General features: G+C 40.4%; 2 protein-coding genes across 2 annotated transcripts in view; one reads left to right on the forward strand and one right to left on the reverse strand.

Moving 5' to 3' along the window:
• The window catches only part of FOCAD (focadhesin), a 94,124-nt gene extending 81,025 nt beyond the window's left edge, over positions 1-13,099 (reverse strand). Inside the window, exons 1-5 of the mRNA XM_061357748.1 lie at positions 12,987-13,099; positions 12,441-12,529; positions 9,790-9,864; positions 8,121-8,275; positions 3,481-3,585 (exon numbers count right to left, since the gene is read on the reverse strand). Coding sequence (XP_061213732.1) covers positions 3,481-3,585; positions 8,121-8,275; positions 9,790-9,864; positions 12,441-12,497 — 392 coding nt within the window. The 5' untranslated portion in view covers positions 12,498-12,529; positions 12,987-13,099. The remainder of the gene's footprint in view (positions 1-3,480; positions 3,586-8,120; positions 8,276-9,789; positions 9,865-12,440; positions 12,530-12,986) is intronic.
• Positions 1-19,729, forward strand: part of HACD4 (3-hydroxyacyl-CoA dehydratase 4) — a 251,036-nt gene that overhangs the window by 101,367 nt on the left and 129,940 nt on the right. The window lies entirely within an intron of this gene.

Here is a 19,729-nt window from a genome sequence, read left to right on the forward strand (position 1 = left end):
GCACAAATTCAGTGTCAGACTGCTTTTTCTGTATGAGGAACAAATGTCTGCTATTAACATAATTTTCTGTGTATGCAGCATTGACCCTGGTCCTTTCAGAAAGATGGAATAGCACTTTATCAAATACGCATTTAAAAAGTATTTTTCTACCTGCTCTGAATTAATTTTGATTTTCAGAAAGTTTCAGCTCTCCAGAATTTTTAGACAAAACAATGTGTAATCACATTAAGAATAATGTATTATACTAGTTCATTAAAAAAAAAAAAAATAGTTTTCAGCAGATATTTACAGCCAAAGCTCTGCAATGAGAATGCTGACAAGTACTCCTTGAAAACCCCTCTTCCCTGTCCTCTCACTCAATTCAGCCTGAGCTTAGGTTACTGGACAGCTACATTAATACACATGGAAAATATACAGCTTTATGCCATACGATAAATAAATCCCCTGGGAATGCTCAATTCTAGTCCACAGTGAGACCAACTTGCAAACTACTTCCGTCTCTGCTGCAGCGCCTCCTAACTTCCTAACAAACAGTGCAGCTCATTCCATGTGCAAGTTTAAAAGTCACATAATTTTTTTCATGCATCCTTAAAAAAATCCCATCAGATTCGCTTTGGCATTTATCCACCACTGGAACGCTACTTATTAAAAAAAGAAAACCAAACACAACAACAGCAACAAACAAACACAAACCAAACAAAACCAACAGAACAAAACAAACACACTCCAAACAAGCAAAACAAAACACAATAAACACACAACCCCAAAAACCATAACAAAACCCAATGAAACAACCAGCTGCATTTACACAGCTTATGGAAACAATTAGGAATCCCAACATTCAGCGATAGGAGAGGCAGTTTTCTACTGACTTACATGGGTAAAAGGAGTATTTCACACTTCCTGCAGTTAACAGTGGTAATCAATTCCCTGTTTTCCATGGTTAATTTGCTTGCAGAAAGTGAAGAATCTCAGGATTAGAACTAAAGAGGCTTCCCCAGATGAAACTGGAAAACCTACCTGGTGGGTTGACTTTGTCTGTCTACAGGTGCCCACCAAATTGCTCCCCCACTCCCTCTCCTCAGCACAATGGGAAGAAAGTATGAAAAACTTGTAGGTTGAGATATAGGCAGATTAATTAAGAAAAAGCAAAGACCCCACATGAACGCAAAGTCAAACAAAAGGATTTACTCTCTATTTCCCATCAGCAGGCAATGCCCTGCCACTTCCTGGGATATGTAGTAGGGCTTCATTCAGTACATGTCTTAACAACATCTTAATAATGAATGCCCCCCATATCCTCAACTTCCTTCCCTTAGCTTTTATTGCTGAGCACTATGTTCTATGCTATAGAATACCCCTTTGGGTCAGCTGTCCCGGCTATGTCCCCTCCCAAAGTCTTGCATACTTCCACCTTACGGGTACCCCTTTGAAGGGGTGGGGTTGGGCTGCAAAAACAGCACTGCTCAGTAGAAACCAAAGTACTGGTATATTATCAACACTATTCTAGCTGCAAATACAAAGCTCAGCACTATGACGGTTGCTATGGAAAAAGCTAACTTAACCAATCCCCCCACCCACAAAACTACAGACATTTTCTCTTATTTCTTTTCAGGAACTGTTCATGATACCACATTGTATCAACAGGCAGCATTTTAAAAGTAATTCTACTGTCCAAAATCAACATTAGTCTAAACCAAACTTATTTATTTATTATCCTGTAGCACTAGTTTTAAAACGTCCCAACAGAGATCACAATAGAAAACTACCTGAGAACACACTGGTGCTTTTTGATTCTTCATTGATGATTTTTGTATGGAATACTTCTGCATAGTTGATAGCATAGTATCTTAACACTTCAAGAGGAGGTTACTGTTGGTGAGTTATGGCATACATTCTTTTATTTCTTCCAGAAATCAAGTTTTAATGGCACTTGATAGAACACAACCACAAAAATTGTTACATAACAAGTCACTGAATAAAGATAGACCTTTGTGTACACTAAAAAACAACAGTCTGATCTCAAAATCACATGGCATTGACCTCCTAGATATTCAGAATCAAGCCAAGAAATCTGACTTCGGAAACAAAAGGAAAAACAAAAATGTACTGGCTAAGAGTTAGTCTGCTGCTTATTTTCAGTTTTCTATTATTTTAAACTATTCTGGATGACCAAGTTTCACCTGCCTTATGTTTCCAGCAATTTTTCTTTTGGTAGCTGGGGAAAAACAAACCAAAAAGTAGTAACATTTCTTCACCCTACTGGGGAGTGGCCATTTCTTCACTTCAGCCACATCCTACTACCCTCTTTTCCACACAGAGCCTGGATTACTTGAACTTAACCTCTTCTACCACAAGACTTTAAATGAGTTTATTTACTATTAAAGATAAAGTTTCCAAGAGGTTTCCACCTTACTACCCGCCCTTCACTACTTGCCTTTTCAGTTACACCTGTTCTATAGGACAGTAGAATTTGTAGAAAGAACTGACATAGCTAGAAAAACCAAGGCACACAGAATTCCAGGAATGCAAGCAGATCAAGTGCTCCACAGTCTGTTTCATTTTAATTCATTATTTCGTTTTGCTTAAAACACGATTCCTGTCTTCCAAATAGTGCCTTTTACACCCTTAAAGCATTAGAGCTACAGCCTGCTACAATGATACCTCTTAACTGCATAAGTAGAAACTTGAAAAATGATCATGACATCTGCTAAGTAGATATAACAATGGCTGTTAATGTCAACACTGACTTCTGGTTTTTCAAGAGCTAGATGAAGTCACCAAGATGTCCCCTTACGAAGGCTGCTACCACCTGACAAGCAGCTTTATGCGAGAGCTCTGAATGCATCTTTAAGTCATTTATTTTATATGGCAACCACCTTAACAGTAAAAGCATTTAGGAACCTTATTTGATAACTAGAATAAAGCAGGAAAAACAAGTGAGAGGGAAGACGCCCACAGTCTTAAGACTTATTAAAAAAGGGCACTAGCAATCATTGAGCTACTATACGTGAACAAGTAACAGTATTTATTTGTTCCTTCTCACGCTCAGCCTTCATGTTACCATTGCCCCTTTTGAGCTTATGGTGGCAATCTTACCCCTGTACTATAAAAACTCCTTGAAACTTTCAACAACAACAACAGCAACAACAAAAATAGGTCTTAGAATCAGAAAATCATTTAGTTTGGAAGGGTCACCACTGAAGAATCATTTAGGCTGGCCCAAGATCACATGCAATCAGGTTTCAGTATCTCCAAGGATTGAGATTCCACAGTCTCTGCAGGCAACCTGCGCAGTGCTTACCTACCTGAACAGAATAAAACCAAAAAGAAACCAACCAAACAAAAACAAACCAACCAGCCAAAAAAACCCCAAACAACTAAAACCACAAAACAAAAAAAAACACAGACAAAAAGACAGTGAAAAATCAGAAAAAAAAAAAAAATTAAAGTATCTAAATAAAACCAACATAAACTAACCTGATGCCATAAAGATTCCAGACAGCCTCATTTCCATGTTCTCCCAGTTGAATGGCTTGAATTTGTAGTAATTTCAAAATAGTTTTTACTAAACCATGTACGTTCCTGTTGATAAAGAGAAATACATGACCGTCACATATAGTTACATTAGCTGATTCTTCCATAGAAGAAGGAATCCAGGAAGAATATTGACACGCCGGAATCCTACAGTTCTCCTTAAGGACTTCTTCACATTTGCCTACACAAGTTGTAAATCCGTATGTCTGTTCTCCTTTTCACGTAACCAGCAACACAACAGAGATCATCACAATTAATGCATCAATTAAAACTTTTGATGGTTTGATTCTACCATATCTTACAACTATATTAGCTGTCTCCAGCTTAACTGAAACTGGTGCTTTTAACATGCTAAAAACTTCTCTGAATGCAAGTATATAGGTAAACATCACAAATTTCCACCTGTCTAGCAAGCAAAAGCAAGATAAATCACACTGTCAAAAAAGACACTTGAGACACCTAGTTTGTGCTGACTTTTGATCTCAGGAGCCAAGGGCTATAAAAAAGAAATACATACAGCTACTTTATCTTCCTCCTCCTCCTCTCTTGTTTAATTGAACATTCAGGAAAATTTAAGAGCCAACAGTATTTCTGAAATTTTGATAGGAATTTCCCTATTCTGCTGGAGAGACACTAATGAAATCAATGAAGTCCACCACAAAAGGATGGCCTCTGTGACCATGAAGTAAAAAGCTTAAGTATACAGCTTACTACTGCTTGGCTGAACTTACAAGGCCAAAAGTATAACTATAAAAATTTTGCTCTCTTCTTCATAAAGTGTTTTTTCACACCTTTCCAATCGGACCATGCCAGATCCAAAACAAGTCCCTCAAGAAAATAGCCTCGATTCTATAATGAAACACACTTTTCGCAAGGTGAAAATACAGAAGCAGAGAAATAGAAAAAGTCATGGTCAATGCTTTGACTTTTCATCTAGAACATGTTATACAATTGTATCATCACCCCTTAAATATCAGTTAGACAGTATACTACTAAAAATAAACCATAGTTACTCCTCACTTTATTCACATAACAAACAGAAAGATACAATTATAAGAAATAGTCGTGCAACAAAATGTTACTTCTCTCACACAGTGCACGGTAAGGAAGGAAAAGGAGAATTGGGTGCTGGGGTTTTTTTTGCTTTGGGGTCTTTGGCTTTTTTGTGGATTTTTTTTTTTTTTTGGTGGGTTTTTTTTTGGGGGGGTGGGGTTGGTGGGGCTTTGTTTGTTTTGGGGGTTTTGCCTTTTTTTTGTTTAGTTATTTGGTTCGTTGGTTGGTTGGGGTTTTTTTTTTCCCTTTTCCCTGCTCCCCCTTCCTTTCTTCCTGCCAGGAAAAAAATCTGAGAAATCTATTTTGTCTGCAATTCCAATTCTCCATCAATGAATGGAACACTGCAGAACTTCTCAGATGACAAGCTGTAAACAAGAAACTATGCAGAAATTATGTAATCCCTCTCACAGGACAAACCAACCATCATACTCATTTAAAACACGAGAAAACAAATATATTATTAGCTGTCTGACATACAGTGCAGTATACTCTACAATTCCTAAGTTAAGAGCTGATATACACACATTTAGGGTGTATAAGAAATCCTGACAATTTTAGAGATTACCATAATCCATTGTTTCCCAGTTTTTAACAGATCGGTTTAATTGCTTACGCTCATTCTTTCTTGACCACAGAGTTTTCCCATCATCTTCTACATAGAAAGCTGGAGACCAATCTTAAAAATGTGTAAAAATGTGTGTATTTTTACACGTTTATCCATATTTTGTATACATGCATACACACACAAACACACATATAAATACTATGTTCCATGAAGTTTAAACTGTTGAGGCAACAAAGGAAACTGAACATTGGGTCTGAGAGTTATGGCACAACTATGTACCAGAGAGGTAAGAATAGAGTCCCATTTGTACAATGAACAGATAACATTAATCTTATAAGAAGTCAACTCAGATAAGCACTGTCTATCAAAGCAAATTGTCTTCCCTAGTACACAGAATTTGATACACGGGACAAAACAAAACCCACCAGGTGCACTAAATCCCTGCTAAATTCACCATAATGGAAGAGAAGCAAGAACACAACATGAATGGTCTTTGCTAATAAAACATTAACCTATCTCCATTCAGCACTGAAAGATGCTCAGCAGTTGCAAATGCCTGTCCACTGGCTGCTAATTTCGTATTTATTTTTACAGACACTGTGCACACAGTACTGCAAAGCCACAGAGCAAACCTGGATGAAAATCTGGCAGGGGGAACAGAATGAAGAACAGCAGGCTATAGTTCTGTAAGTCAATACAAAAAAAACCCAGTACCAGCACCGAAATGAACTAATCTGAGGTTTAGTCAGCTCCTGAGTCTACAGACAGTTTAAACCCACAGACATCCATAGCAGCTTGGGACTGGGACGGCAGCAGAAAGAAGCTGAAAACTCGTAAAATGTTCCTGGTTAATTTAACAGCATGTACTAAGCAATCAGTGATGTGTGTTGGTTTCACATATGGAAAAACTCTAAGAATGATATAGAAATGCCACATACCCAAGCCCATTCCACATAACCTCGATTCTGTTTTTAAGGTTAACTCAATCCTTAATATCCCATTTTACACCCTTTATTTTCTCAAGTACAAAACTGTATTAGCATTTCATTTCCTTATAAAGCACTAATGCTGTAACAAACCCTTAGCTGAACAGGAATTTCAAATTTCTTAGTCTGCAAGCCACAGCTAATAAACCTTCCCTCCACTTTACCCCACAGGACTCAGGTTTCCATAGTCTGAGCACAGGTGCTTTTATTTCTTTGTTAACAATGGCAATTCTTCTTTCAACTGCAAACTGAACTAGTAAAATTTTCTAATTTGGAGGACAGCACTTTGCAGAAATTATTCATTTTATATAAATATATTTACAAACCCTTTCCTAGGATCCATAACCACCTACTGAAAACTAAGTATAGAGACAGTATCTTAACAGCAAGATCCTAGCTGTAAGCAATCAAGTCACAAGAAAAGAAGCAATCTTTAAAAAAAAAAAAAATCTTCTTTCTTAAGCATTTCACTAGTTTACTCAAACCTAACCTCACCTCTGGCTCAGAGTGACCATTAGAAATCCCAGACTAAAACTGATGATGTGAGGGTTAGAAGAGCTGAAAAACATGTCTTGAACAACATCGTTCTTGCAACCAGCTGTTGAGCCCATCAGAACAATATATCACAAGTGTACCACCGACTAGCTGGCTTGGCTAAAACCGACTCCAGCATTCTGTAGGAAGTGAATGAGAAAGCTTAGTGCAGAAATTCAGTCAGCTGCCAAAAATCAGAGGAGACAAAGATAACCCCAAGGAACTCTGTAAGATTGGTATATCTGAATGGAAACATCTTCCCAAGCATCACTTGACTTCCCATTTTAAATTTTACATGCAGTGTCTTTTTTCCCCCACAACTGCATTCTTTCAGTATGTTGCACAGGCCAGACTAGCTCAGAACACCATTGTGAGATGCAGACATTTACAGAATTTTGCAGAGCTACATAAAGTGATTTCTTCCTCAGCAGACAGGGAAATAAAATATAGCATTCCTTATCCTCACCCACAGACTTACGGTGACTGTATGTCGAGACAAGGGGGCACAAAATCACAAAATGGAATATAGAAACATTTAGAATTAGTTTTAAGTAATGTTAAGTTTGATGGCTTTGTAACAGTAGCAATGGAAAATTACTGAGGTGCATGATAGAGAAAAAAAATACAGTACAGCTAGAGAACATACTGAGAATTCTCACAAGATAAACATTATAGTTGACATAGTTTTAAGAAAAACAGTCTAGAAGAACAGGACACAAGGATAAGGGGTATCTGGGAACCGCAGGTGTCCAGGATGGGCTACAGTTAAACTAACTGATAAGTAGAAGGATGGGAGGATTATTATGTCTCTGGTGTTAACAAACCAATTAAACTGGTATGAGCATCTACTGCACGTGCTTCAAAGGCTACCAGAAGTGACAAAGATTGTTGGAAGAAGTAAACGACCCTCAGAGACCACCACCACAATTCTGTATGCATGCGGAGAACTTTCTGGAAAATGATGTAATCCATACGTAGCCTCATGAATATGTACGTATGCCCAGTGCCTATAAAAAGATGGCTTGTGTGGCAACTGGGGGACACACGTTAGGAGGAGTTATCCCCCATGTCTCCCAGCGCCGCAATAAGGAATACCTGCTTGTCAACTTGAAAAGTTTGTTGGCAAGTTTGTTCCTGGAGTTTTCTCTGAATCAGTGTGAGCAACAGGTCTAAGTTCAGAGCATCAGTCTGAACAGCTAACAATTTCAGCCAACACACATAGGATACTCTACAAGTTTTTAAGTCAGACCCACAATGACAAACTGCCAAGATGAAAGCAACAGCCTTCATCAGAGTGACAGCCCAAGGACAGTCCTTTAATACCATAGCTTATCTGAAGACCCTGTAATTCACAGAACCTTTCCTCTTCCCCTGTATTTACAAGGGAATAGCAACAATTGACAACCAGCTGACAAAAGACACAAGATTAGGCAACCAAACATCACCTTGCTGAGGGAATTAGGTTGAGAGCTCCATGAAGAACATAGTCTAGCTCAGCATGTTTCTCTGCAACAAGTGCCACCAACCCCTCAGAGCAGGCTGTTCGCAAGGCAACGTTCTCACTGCAGCAGTTCTCCCAAAGTAAGTTCAGAGCAGGGGTCTGAAGGCAAAAGCAGGAAACAAATGCAATGAGAAAGCTGACACTGATTTTTTTTTTTTTTCACTCATCTTAAACACACTTTTAAATAAAAATTGAAGTCTTAGCACAAGTGAGGAAGCTGGGGTACATGCTCTACACCCAAGAAAGGTTTTCCCAGGACAGCTCCCACTTTCCTGCCTCCTCCTGCCTGCATCATAAATAGGGACAGGAGTCTCTCAGAAAAGGGTGAGGCAAACATATTTTTCAACAATTTCACTGTCTTTAAAAAAAAAAAAATCAAGATGTAATTGGAAACAACTCAGCAACTGCTACGTCAGCTCTGTCTACAGCAAGACATATTGCAGACAGCTACAGGCAGGCACACAAGGGGCTATCCAAAGGTAAGTTGTCTTTACTCATGATACGAAGTTCTCTTCATTTGTTAGTAAGCACAAAGATTTGGCTGTATCCGTTAAAACTGTTGCTTTAGTTCTTATACTAAATATGTATTCACAGGTTCTTTTGCTGAGTTCGTAGCTTCCAAACGGGGAAGCAAGGGACATTTTGAAGTAACTGAACAATGCAAAATACTCCTGTCTAAAAAGAGTAACTAATGTCTAAGCAGCACAATATTCTACTTCTTAATGTTTCAGAAGGTTTTGCTGTATTTCAGCTTAAAACCTTTATGGGGCAGCATAACAGGAAGAGTCAGCTTGTACCTCAAAACAGAATGTCATTTGGGAACATAATCCTGGACTGTTAAAGTAGTTTCTGTTACAGAAACTACACACCCTCTCCCCATTCCCTCACATCACAACTCAACACTTTTCAGGTTTGGGTTTGCTAGTTTGGGGATTTTTTTTTTTTTTTTTCAAGGCTTCATACTGGGAGGAAAAATCCACAAATAATCTTCTGCTCCTTTCTGTACAAGTTAGCATTTGGTGAGGAAAAATAGAAGAACAAATCCTAACTAACACTTCTCCTATGTTGCTGTGACACTTCCAAATGCCAGTACTACATATGTATCTCAGTTAACAAGACAGACCAGCACTTGGGCAAGCTTGGCTCATCTAAAACCCAAAGTATGCCTTTGCACTATGCTTTCTCTTAAAGAGATACAAGCTCTCCTTAGCTAATGCTAAAAATAACACCAATACAGGTATGTGAAATGCCATAATTTTGAAATTTTTATAGTGATGTAAAACACTTTCCTACTTAAGTGATAATGGCTCACCATATGGCACTTCACTTGTAGTAATGTAAATAAATGCAAACAGAACTCTCTTAAACTGGGCAGAGATAGGTGTTGGTATTCTGCAGAACTGAGACTTCTGCCATTAAGACTTCTGATGGAAGTGAAACTGCTCTTCTGATCCCAGAGATATGCTATTTCTATCTGTCCACCTAGACACATATTGCTAACTACCTAAGTTAACTTCTAGGATTTATTCCACAGTAGTGAATCAGAAAACATAGAAAAAAATGTAAGTACATATGGATAGGAGAGGAGACAGAAGTGAAAGAATTTCACAGACCTGGTCAGACGCCTGCCTGATTTTCTCTGAAGAAACATTTTCTTTCAGTACTGCAGCAATCAGATGACCCACTGCCTAAAAGAGAAAAAGAAATAAAAAGAACACACGCAGACCAAGCATTATTTTTTAATTCTCAAATAGGAAGAATTTACACTGTTGCTGCATACAATCATTTCACTTAGGCAGTTTACATATCCCCTAGCATATCTACTGTCAGAAATGCTTTATTTACTTTAAACAAGGCATCTGAAGTTAACAATATTCCTCATAAAGCTATTCCGTGGTAGAGATCATTAACAAGATCTAAATTTTCAAGGTCCTAAAAAAAAAAAAAAATGGTTATCAGAAGAGCATATATTTGTTCATCTGAAGTTTAAGAGTAAGCATTTCATCCCATTTTGATAAAAGGAACATATGATGTCCTCAAACTGTTTTTAAAAATCTAAATACTGGAATACTCTGAAAGGGTTCAAGGTGTCTGAATCCAGGCATTTGTGTCCTGACTCATCTCTTAATGCCTTACTCTGTCTCATTTCTTAATCATCGATACTGATACACAGAAAATCCCGTATGTGAGAGACAAATACATCTTTTTGCAGTAAGAGGACAAAAATGTTTCAGATTATCACTGTACCCAGAACAGCAGCTGCATTTACTCTATGGTAAGGACAGATGCTTACTTTTGGAAAAAGTAAACTAGGAAGTCAGCCAGAAAAAAAAGTAATAGGGACATTCCTGGTTTTTTAGTGCATAAAAAGACAGGAACACATTATTTTAAATGTTTTCACATTCCTTCTCCTTTCAGGATTTATTTACACTTCATTTAGATACTAGTTGCTAAGCTGACATAACAAACAATAGCACTCTTGAGATAACAGTTCTCATTTCCAGGAAAGATGACACTTTAAACCTTCCTCAATTATAAAGATTATGCCTTTCAAAGGTCTGGATAAGTATTTTAACACTTTTGACTTCTGAAGACTGGTTTTTATTTGGGAATTTTACTATTCTGAGAACAAAATTAGAAAATGGGACAAAGTCAGATATGTGCATCTGTTTCTCTGCAGTCATCCCATTGCAAAACCAACAACAGCAACATGCTCCCCAGGCAGATTAGAACTTTTTAGGTCACTTACAAAGTGGATCTTCTATTTTTAATTTTTCCTGCTTGTAAGGACATTCAGAAATTAATTCACACCCACATTCTTAAAACATTCTCATTATACTGGAAAAGGGGCTTATCAATACGGTGGCTTTTGCAGTGAGCTATACAGGAAAGTCAAAATGTAAATTAGTCCAATGCACTCCAAAAACTTGATTTTGAATAGAATGGTAAATTTTTTTGACCTGCAAATTATGCTCAAGTTCCTCACTTTGCTGATCCTTGGCTGTGTAGATTAAGTGCTCTGGAGAGCAGATGTCTTGATCTCAAAAAGAGAAGACATCTGCCATGAAGTTGGATCCTGGCCCGATGACAATTTGAAGATTACAGCACGCTTTTCAAGGGTCATAGAATATAAATGGAAACTAGCAAAACAACTGAAGCACGGCACAAAATCAACCAAAATGATCTGGTAGCCCTTAATGATGTGCAGCTGTTATGATGAACCAAGACACTTCAGCAGTACTTGTACCAGGGTGATATTTTTCCGCACTGAAGAAAAATAATGGTTTAAAGGTGCAAAATCCTATGCTTCAAGGCTAGTAGTGATGTGAACTCATAACCAGTACAATACACTTCACTAGACCTTACATGAATCCTAACAGAGACGTGACTCCCTCTCCTAAATGCCAAACTGATCACAAGAGGACTTCTCTGTCTTTCAAACTTAACTACTGTAAACAACTGTAGACTGAGCTGAATTGAAAAGGCAACAGAAACACCGGGTTGCACATCAACTTATTCTGTCAAACAAATGGCTACTTATTTAATCCTGAATTCAAAACAGGAAAAGGAAGAAAACAGGGAAGTTACCAGTGAGCTTACAGCAAAGAGATACATTTCTAATACTGAAATGAGACATGGCCAAAGCAAAGAAGGTGTATTTTTTTAAACGGTCTGTTTTTTTCTTAGAGTCCATTAAAAATGCTATGGTAAACACTTCATGCACATGAGAAAATTTCAGGTGATTATGACCAGGAGGCAATGCATGGCTCTGAAAATGTTTGGTCTGCTGATCACAGTGGAGGTAAACAGTCATTCTTTGATGTCAGATAAGACTACAGTAGTCCATCAGCTCTCACCACACAGGAAGCAAGCAGATCAGTTCTAAAGACAGTTCTGTAAAGTATTGTCAAGTATTTTAACCTCACACATGGTATCTGGTAACTCCTGAATTCTCTCAAGATCACAGGGTCACTAAAAACCATTTGCTCCACTTAAACCTTCCAGTCATGGAAAGTTTCTGATTTGCTTGCAGAGACGTTACAGTGATGAGTAACTATGTCCAATGTCTGGATTACATAGAGAAGGCAATTAGTATTTGTTTATAACTTAAGAATACTCTACTTCTAGGGCTTTTTGCCTTTGGAGCAAACCCCTCACCATCCCCAACATCTTTTTCCCCTTTTTACAGGCAGGCAGCAGGCCTTGGAACAAAAGTTTCCATAGACAATTCAATTTGCTTAATGTTTTTTTAAAAAAAAATTACCTGTGATTGAATAACTGCATTAGGAAATTCAAACCGCTTCTTAATGTCATCCAGCATTTTGGCTCTGTCATATGACGCCACCTCTCACTCTGTAAAAGAAATTTTAAAATATACTTAGGACTAGGAAAGAAAGTACGCTACTTGCCACAAAAAAAAAAAAAAAAAAAAAAAAAAAAAACCATGAGATTTATCTTATACTTAACAGCAGATACAAACTTTAAAAAGTTTTCTTCCCCCTCCTAAGTCTACCATATCACCTTGCTTTATGGGCTTTAACCCATGAAATGCTGAATACTCACTGGTCTTGCACAAAGACTGGGTGACCTACATTTCTTGTAGCTGGAGCAAAATAAAGCTCCTTACTGCATAGCATATGTGTAGTTTGAAGGCATTTACTCGAGAGCCTTTTAGGAATATCTCATTGCCTTGAAAACTGGACAGCTCAGAGTGTTCACAGTTTCTAAAACATTTCTAAAATGCAAGATTCTCCACAAATTTTTCAATTATTTCATGCAAACCCAGAAGTAAAACAAACAAAACTTCCACCTGGGAGACTGTAAGTTGTAATTGTAGCTGGAACACTTGACGAAAAACCTTCTAATCTGGAATATGCAGGCACCCACAAACACACAGGAACCTCAAGTATTGTGAAGAGGGAAAAAAAAAAAAAAAAGGAGAAGAAAGCTTACCTTTAATGCATTGTTTTGCCATGTATTTTCCACACTTTTTTTTTTGACAGGTACAAAGAGCAGAGAGTTTTTTATCTCAAATACATACTTAATAGAGTATCTCTTTGTAACTACAATATTAAAGGCTATTATTTCACACTAGTAAAATACAAACATTAAATGCTGTTTCACAGTTCTGCTTATCTATGCATATGATTTCATAGTCATTCATCTGTGCAAAACCAAGTCTTTCATAACACTATAAATTATTTGGAATGCTTACTTTTCTCTCTGCTGACTTTGCCCCGCAAAGAAACAGGTCATGGAAGATGACTACTGGCAGTGTTAGCAGACTACTATTTCACTCTTTCAAGAAGAGGTAGAAAGTTCACAGAACACATTCAGCAAATTTAAAATCACCAAAAGAAAGGCTTTAAAAAAGTAGTACCCAGTCAAAGGGTGGTGGCTAATGTTCTTTGAAAGCTTTAAAGAGATACACTTTCACATTGCCAGCTGGAGTCATCTGAACTTTGCAGTTCAAGATTTGAATCAGAAAACAGCTATAAATTGCTAAATGCATTCTTGAGCTGGCACACCTCCCCATGATGCTATTTATTAATTTATATCCCACTTCTCAAAGTGTCATTTCCAGTCTTCCCAATAGCAACCTACATGGAAACATCATACAATTATTTGAGCACTCAGACTTATGACAAGAATAAGACAAAGACAGGAAGAACATGTTTAAGAGAAGTACAGCTGCTGTTGTAGTATCTGCTAAGCCAAAAGACAGTCAAAATAATTTCAGAAGATTCCAAATAGGATTTATGAAATGGAACCTAAGCGCTCCCTAAAGATGGAGATAGTTTAAAAAAAAAAATAATCCCACAACACAAAACCTTCTTAACCCGGTGTCGTTTTTTTGGCACTGGAGATATGAAAGCTATCAAGATTAGGTTAAGATCTAAGACACTGTGAAAAGAAACAAAAACAAAAAGGTGAGGAATTTCCCCCCCTTCTTCAGTTTAGATAGTTAACGTTAATTTGGAGACCACTTTCCAATAATCAAAAACGTAAGGTTCTGAACAACTGTTTTGTTACTTTTAGAAACCGTGGTTATTGCACACTCTCGTCAATATGCCAAGCCCCTTCTCTACAAAAGTGCAAGCATCAGTACTTCTTGCAGTCCTTTTCCTCTTTCCCAGGAATGGCACAATTTTCACACAATCCGAAGAACTGGAAAAGCAACGGCAAAATAATGTTTCCTACTCTTAAACTGTCTTTTATTACAGAAAAACAAGGAGCGGCAGGCTCGTGAGAGCTGGTAGAGTCTTTACAGCCCATCAACAACAGCCTTGAAAACAACTGGTAAGCTCTACCATAGCTTACAACACTTGGGACAGCATTCTGTCTCAAAAAAAACACTTAGCAGAATCTTTTTTAACCTTGAGATACCTGATCTAGTGGAAAGTGTCCCTGCCTGTCTGTGGGGTTGGAACTAGATGATCTTTAAGGTCCCTTCCAATCCATATCATGGTATGATTCTATGATGAACAATTTCTAGCATTGTGTAATTTATTTCCAGGTTGCAGCTGACAGTATTATTAGCATTATACAAAATAAAACCTTTGCAAAGGAAGCAGCATCACTCTGACACAGATCTATCCATCTCCAAAATAAACTCCATGCAAGCAGCTCCTCATTTTGCTGCCTCCAGAAATAAAAAACAGTACAGGGATACTATGAAAGGGAGTAATTATCTTGCAAATTCTTATAGTAGTCCTCTCCTAACATACTGCAAAGGGCCCTGCCAAAATCACTGGTCTCAGCAAGCATACGCTGGCTACTAAACATCCCCAAACTTATCCTATGTATGTCAACAGCCTACCTAGCTATAACTAATTACACCTCACTCCTCCAGAGATCTTTTTTATTTGTCTGTCCTAAACTTTATTTTTCCTATTCTCATTGCTGAAGTGGTACTCTACACCATCAACCACACAGATAAAAAACACCTGCCTCAGACAAAAACCCAACACACACACACAGATGTGTGCACAAAAGATACATTTTAAAAAGACAAGGTACAGGAAAGAGACTCTTGCTTTCCCAACATATTCAGTGTGAATGGTAAGCATCTGTGGTGGGTTGAACCTGGCTGGCTACCAGGTACACTCCAAGCCACTCTATTACTACCCCTCCTCAGCTGGAAACTGGACAAGAGGAGAAAATATAAAGGCAGGCTTATGGGTCAAGGTAAGGACAGAGAGAGATCACACCAATTACCATCATGGGCAAAACAGACTCAACTCCAGGAAATTAATTTAGTTTATCACCAATCAAATTACAGTAGGGTGATGAGAAATAAGAATAAACCTAAAAACACCTTCCCCCTACTCTTCCTTCCTCCTGTGGTCAATTTCACTCACTCCTAATTTCCCCCCAGGCAGAGCATGGGAACAGGGAATGAGGTCTGTGGTTATGCCCTTTCTCTGTTCCAGCAAGGGGTCCCTCCCACAGGAGCCAATCCCTCACAAACTTCTCCAGTGTCGGTCCTTCCCATGGACTGCAGTCCTTCATCAACTGCTGCAGTGGGAGTCCCTTCCATGGCTGCAGTCCTTCAGGAACAGGCTGCTCCAGTGTGGGTCCCCCGCAGGGTCACAGATATTGCAGCAAACCTGCTCCAGCATGGGCTCCTCTCTCTGTGAAGCCACACATTTTGCCCAGAGCCTGCTGCAGTGTGGAGTCCTCTCTCCACTGAGCCTGGCAGAAGCCCGCCCCAAACAGTAGCCTGCTGTAGTGAGGAGTCCTCCACAGGCTGCAGGTAGATACCTGCTTCACTACGGCTCTCCATGGGCTTCAGTGGAATCTCTGCATAAGCACCTGGAGCACCTCCTCCCCCTTCTTCTGCACTGATCTTGGTGCTCTACCAAGCTCAATGATATGCTTGGCTTTGGACAGAAGTGGGTCTGTCTTGGAGCCAGCTGGCCCTAGTTCCATCCAACATGGGAGAAACTTCTGGCATGCTTTCACAGAAGCCAGCCCACACCTACAGCCCTCACACTGTCATGGCTTTGCCACTTAAATCTAATAGAGCATCCTACTGCTAAGAATACCAAACATTACTAACACCACTGGCAGACCGGGGGTGTGTCCTGGTTATTAAAAGTTGTCACTGCATCACCTTTTCAGATCCTGTCTATACCACCTTATCAGAAGTAATTACGACAAGGTAAGCTATGGCAAATAACAGAAAATAATCACTAGGAGCACTGAGATCACATTACCTCCATTAACTGACTTTTGCTCATTGTTCAGGACGCCCACTTCAAACCGGTATTCCTACCAAACCAGCAAACACCCCTCCCACCGCTTGTGCGTCACAGGTGCAACAATTCAAAACCCCCCAATATAACCAGGTTTAAAGAAAATAAATTAAAATCCAACCAAACAAAATCCCCCAAACCAACCCCCAAAAAACACACACGTCCCCTCTCCCCCAACTCAGTAACGGCAGTAGTTGTTATTTCTCTGCTGGCCTGACGCCGGGCCGGTGTGCCCGCCCCGGTGACATCCCCTGCGGGCCTCGCGGCCTGACCCAGTATGGCCACATCGCGGCCGTCACCGAAGAGGGGCCCCGAAGACGAGAAGGCCGCGGACCCTCACCGCCGAGGCACGGCGGCAGTTCAGTGCCCTCCCCAAGAGCCTGCACTAGCGGCGACGCCGGCGCCGGGCCCACCCGCTCAGCCAGCACAGCCGCTTCCCGCCGCCCCTCCTCGCCTCGCATCGCATCCCATACCTCGCATTGCCTCGCTTCGCCTACCGACCCTGCCGGCTCCAGGGGCTCGTCTGCCCCACTCCCATTAAACACGGAGCGGGGTACCAGCTTCAGACCCTGCCCCCTAACAGCAAAGGCGCCTGCGCGGCTAGTGACGCATGCGCGCTGCCTGGTGGGAGGTCGCGGCGGGCCTGGTGCGGGTCAGGGGTTTTTCGGGGGGAATGCGGGGTCAGGTGGGTGGTTACGGGAGTCTGTCATAACCAGACGGGGCTGTGCTACCCGGATGGTCCTCTGTGCCGTGCTTGTGTGAGCGCACCGTGCGGCCGCCATGGCTCCCGCTGCCCAGGCTGCCTCGCCGAGCCTGTCGGCCATTCCTTCGTCACAGGGTTTGGCCAGGTTTCTTGCATTTGGTCATAAGATGCTTTGGGCCGAGGCTTCTGTGCAGGATGTGAGGTGTGGATTAGTCTTCTAGTTTTGGGCCAGCTTCAGGCTGTGCCTTACATCCAAACTGAAATGGAGACTTAAATCTAAAGACTTGAACAGAAGCATAAAATCACAGAATCATAGAATGATTCGGGTTGGAAGGGACTTTAAAGCTCATGTAGTTCCAGCCGTCTTGCCATGGAGCGGGTGTGCTGGCCGCTAAACCAAGTTGCTCAAAGGCCCATCCAGCCTGGCCTTGAACACAGCCAGGGATGGGGCAGCCACAGCTTCTCTGGGCAACCTGTGGCAGTGTCTCACCACCCTCATAGTGAAGAATCTTTTCTTAATATCTAAATCTCCCCTTTTTAAGTTTAAAGCCATTCCTCCTGATCTTCTCACTACCTGCCCTTGTGAAAAGTCCCTGTCCAGGTTTCTTGTAGGCCCTTTAGGTAATGGAAGCTGCCCTAAGATCGCCTCTGGGCTTTCAGTTTTCCAGGCTGAACAAGCCCAACTGTCTCAGCCTGTATTCATACAGGAGGTGCTCCAGCCCTTCGATCATCTCTGTGGCCTTCTTTCTGTGGCCTTGCTGGAGCAGGTCCATGTCCCTCTTGTGTTGGGGGCCCCAAAGCTGAATGCAGTACTGCAGGTGGGGTCGCATGAGAGCAGAGTAGAAGGGCAGGATCACCTTCAACCTGCTGACTACACACTTTTTCATGCAGCCCAGCACACTATTGGCTTCCTGGGCTGTGAGCAACTGCCAGCTCATGTTGAGCTTCTCATCAACGCCCCCCGGCAAGTCTTCCACAAAGCTGCTCTCAAGCCATTCTCTAACCAACCTGTAGCTGTGCTTGGGATTGCCCCAACCCATGTGCAGGACCTTGCACTTGGCTTGATTGAACCTCATGAGGTCTGCACTGGCACACCTCTCAAGTGTGTCAAGGTCCCTCTGGATGGCATTCCTTCCCTCCAGTGTGTCGTCCGCACCACATAGGTTGGTGGTATTGGCAGACTTGCTGAGGGTGCATAAATCCCACTGTCCATGGTGCCAGCAAAAATGATGAACAGCACTAACCCCTGGTACTAACCCCTGAGGGACACCACTTGTCACCAATCTCCACTTGGAAACTGAGCCGTTGACCACAACTCTTTGAGTGTGACAATTCAGCAAATTTCAGATCTGCTAAGTGATCCATCTGTCACATCCATGCCTGTCCAAATATAGACTAGGATGTCACACAGGACAGTGTCAAATGCATTGCACACGTCCAGGTAGATATCAGTTGCTGTTCCCTTATCTACCAAGGCCATGGCCCCATCGTAGAAGGCCACCAAATACATTTGGCATGATTTGCCTGTAGTGAAGCCATGTTGGCTGTCACTAATCACCCCCTTATTCACATGCCTTAGCATAGTTTCCAGGAGAATCTACTCCATGATCTTGCTGGGCACTGAGGTAAGACTGACTGTATTCCCTTTTTTACCTTTTTAAAAATGGGGGTTATATTTCCCCTTTTCCAGTCAGTGGGAACTTCATTGGACTGTCATGACTTCTCAAAGATGACAGACAGTGGCTTGGCAACTTCATCCACCAGTTCCCTTAGGACATGCACATGTGTCTCAGCAAATCCCATGGATTTGTGCACTTTTTTCACCTTCAGGTGAGGAAAAGATCTCAAACCTGATCTGCTACAGCAGGTGGTTCTTCATTCTTGTGATTTGGGCAGTGGGGCTGGAGCTCTTGCTGGTGAAGCAATACAACTTGTTTTGAGAAGTATAAGGTAGTTCATTATTTATTCCCTAAATATAAACACAAAAAAACCCCAACAACCAAAACCAAATCTTTATGAGCTTCAAAACTGCTGCAGAATGAGTCTCTTTTTAAGTATTCTGATAGGTAATGATCAGCAAGGTACAAGGACATCAGGACATGAAAAATAAATGTTCTCTGTGCTGCATGTTATGCAGCTTTTTCAAAGGCAGGAGAACAATTTAAGCTCAGCGTTGATGTATTTAGGTAACTGCTGTTGTGTTACCAACAAGTTGAAAACTCCTTGAAGTGGGTACTAAAGAGGTTGTATTCTCAGTTGAGTCTTAACACAAAACACCTTTTCTGTTCCTGACCACAGAAGCAACAGGCAACTTCTACAAAACATGTAGAACTGAATCAGAATGGTTCTCACTAAAAATTTATTCAGAAAAAAATCACAAATATTTTTAAAGGAATTTGCATTAAAAGGACTAGATTATTCTCTAACTCAAGAGTATGTACTGTGAGTTGGTTTTAGCTGAAAGTAGTGAAATGCTGACAAATCTGAAACTAGAGTACATACAGGCAAGTCTATCTTTTTTTTTTTTTTAACAGTTTCTTAGTTTAAAACTATTAGGGAATTGCTTAGTATCTTAATGTATTGGTTCTGGGT

The sequence above is a fragment of the Neopsephotus bourkii genome, unplaced genomic scaffold, assembly GCF_033783945.1.
Source record: "Neopsephotus bourkii isolate Nb327-2 ecotype Australia unplaced genomic scaffold, CSIRO-AGI_Nbou_v1 NB_920, whole genome shotgun sequence".
Classification (NCBI taxonomy): Eukaryota; Metazoa; Chordata; class Aves; order Psittaciformes; family Psittacidae; genus Neopsephotus; species Neopsephotus bourkii.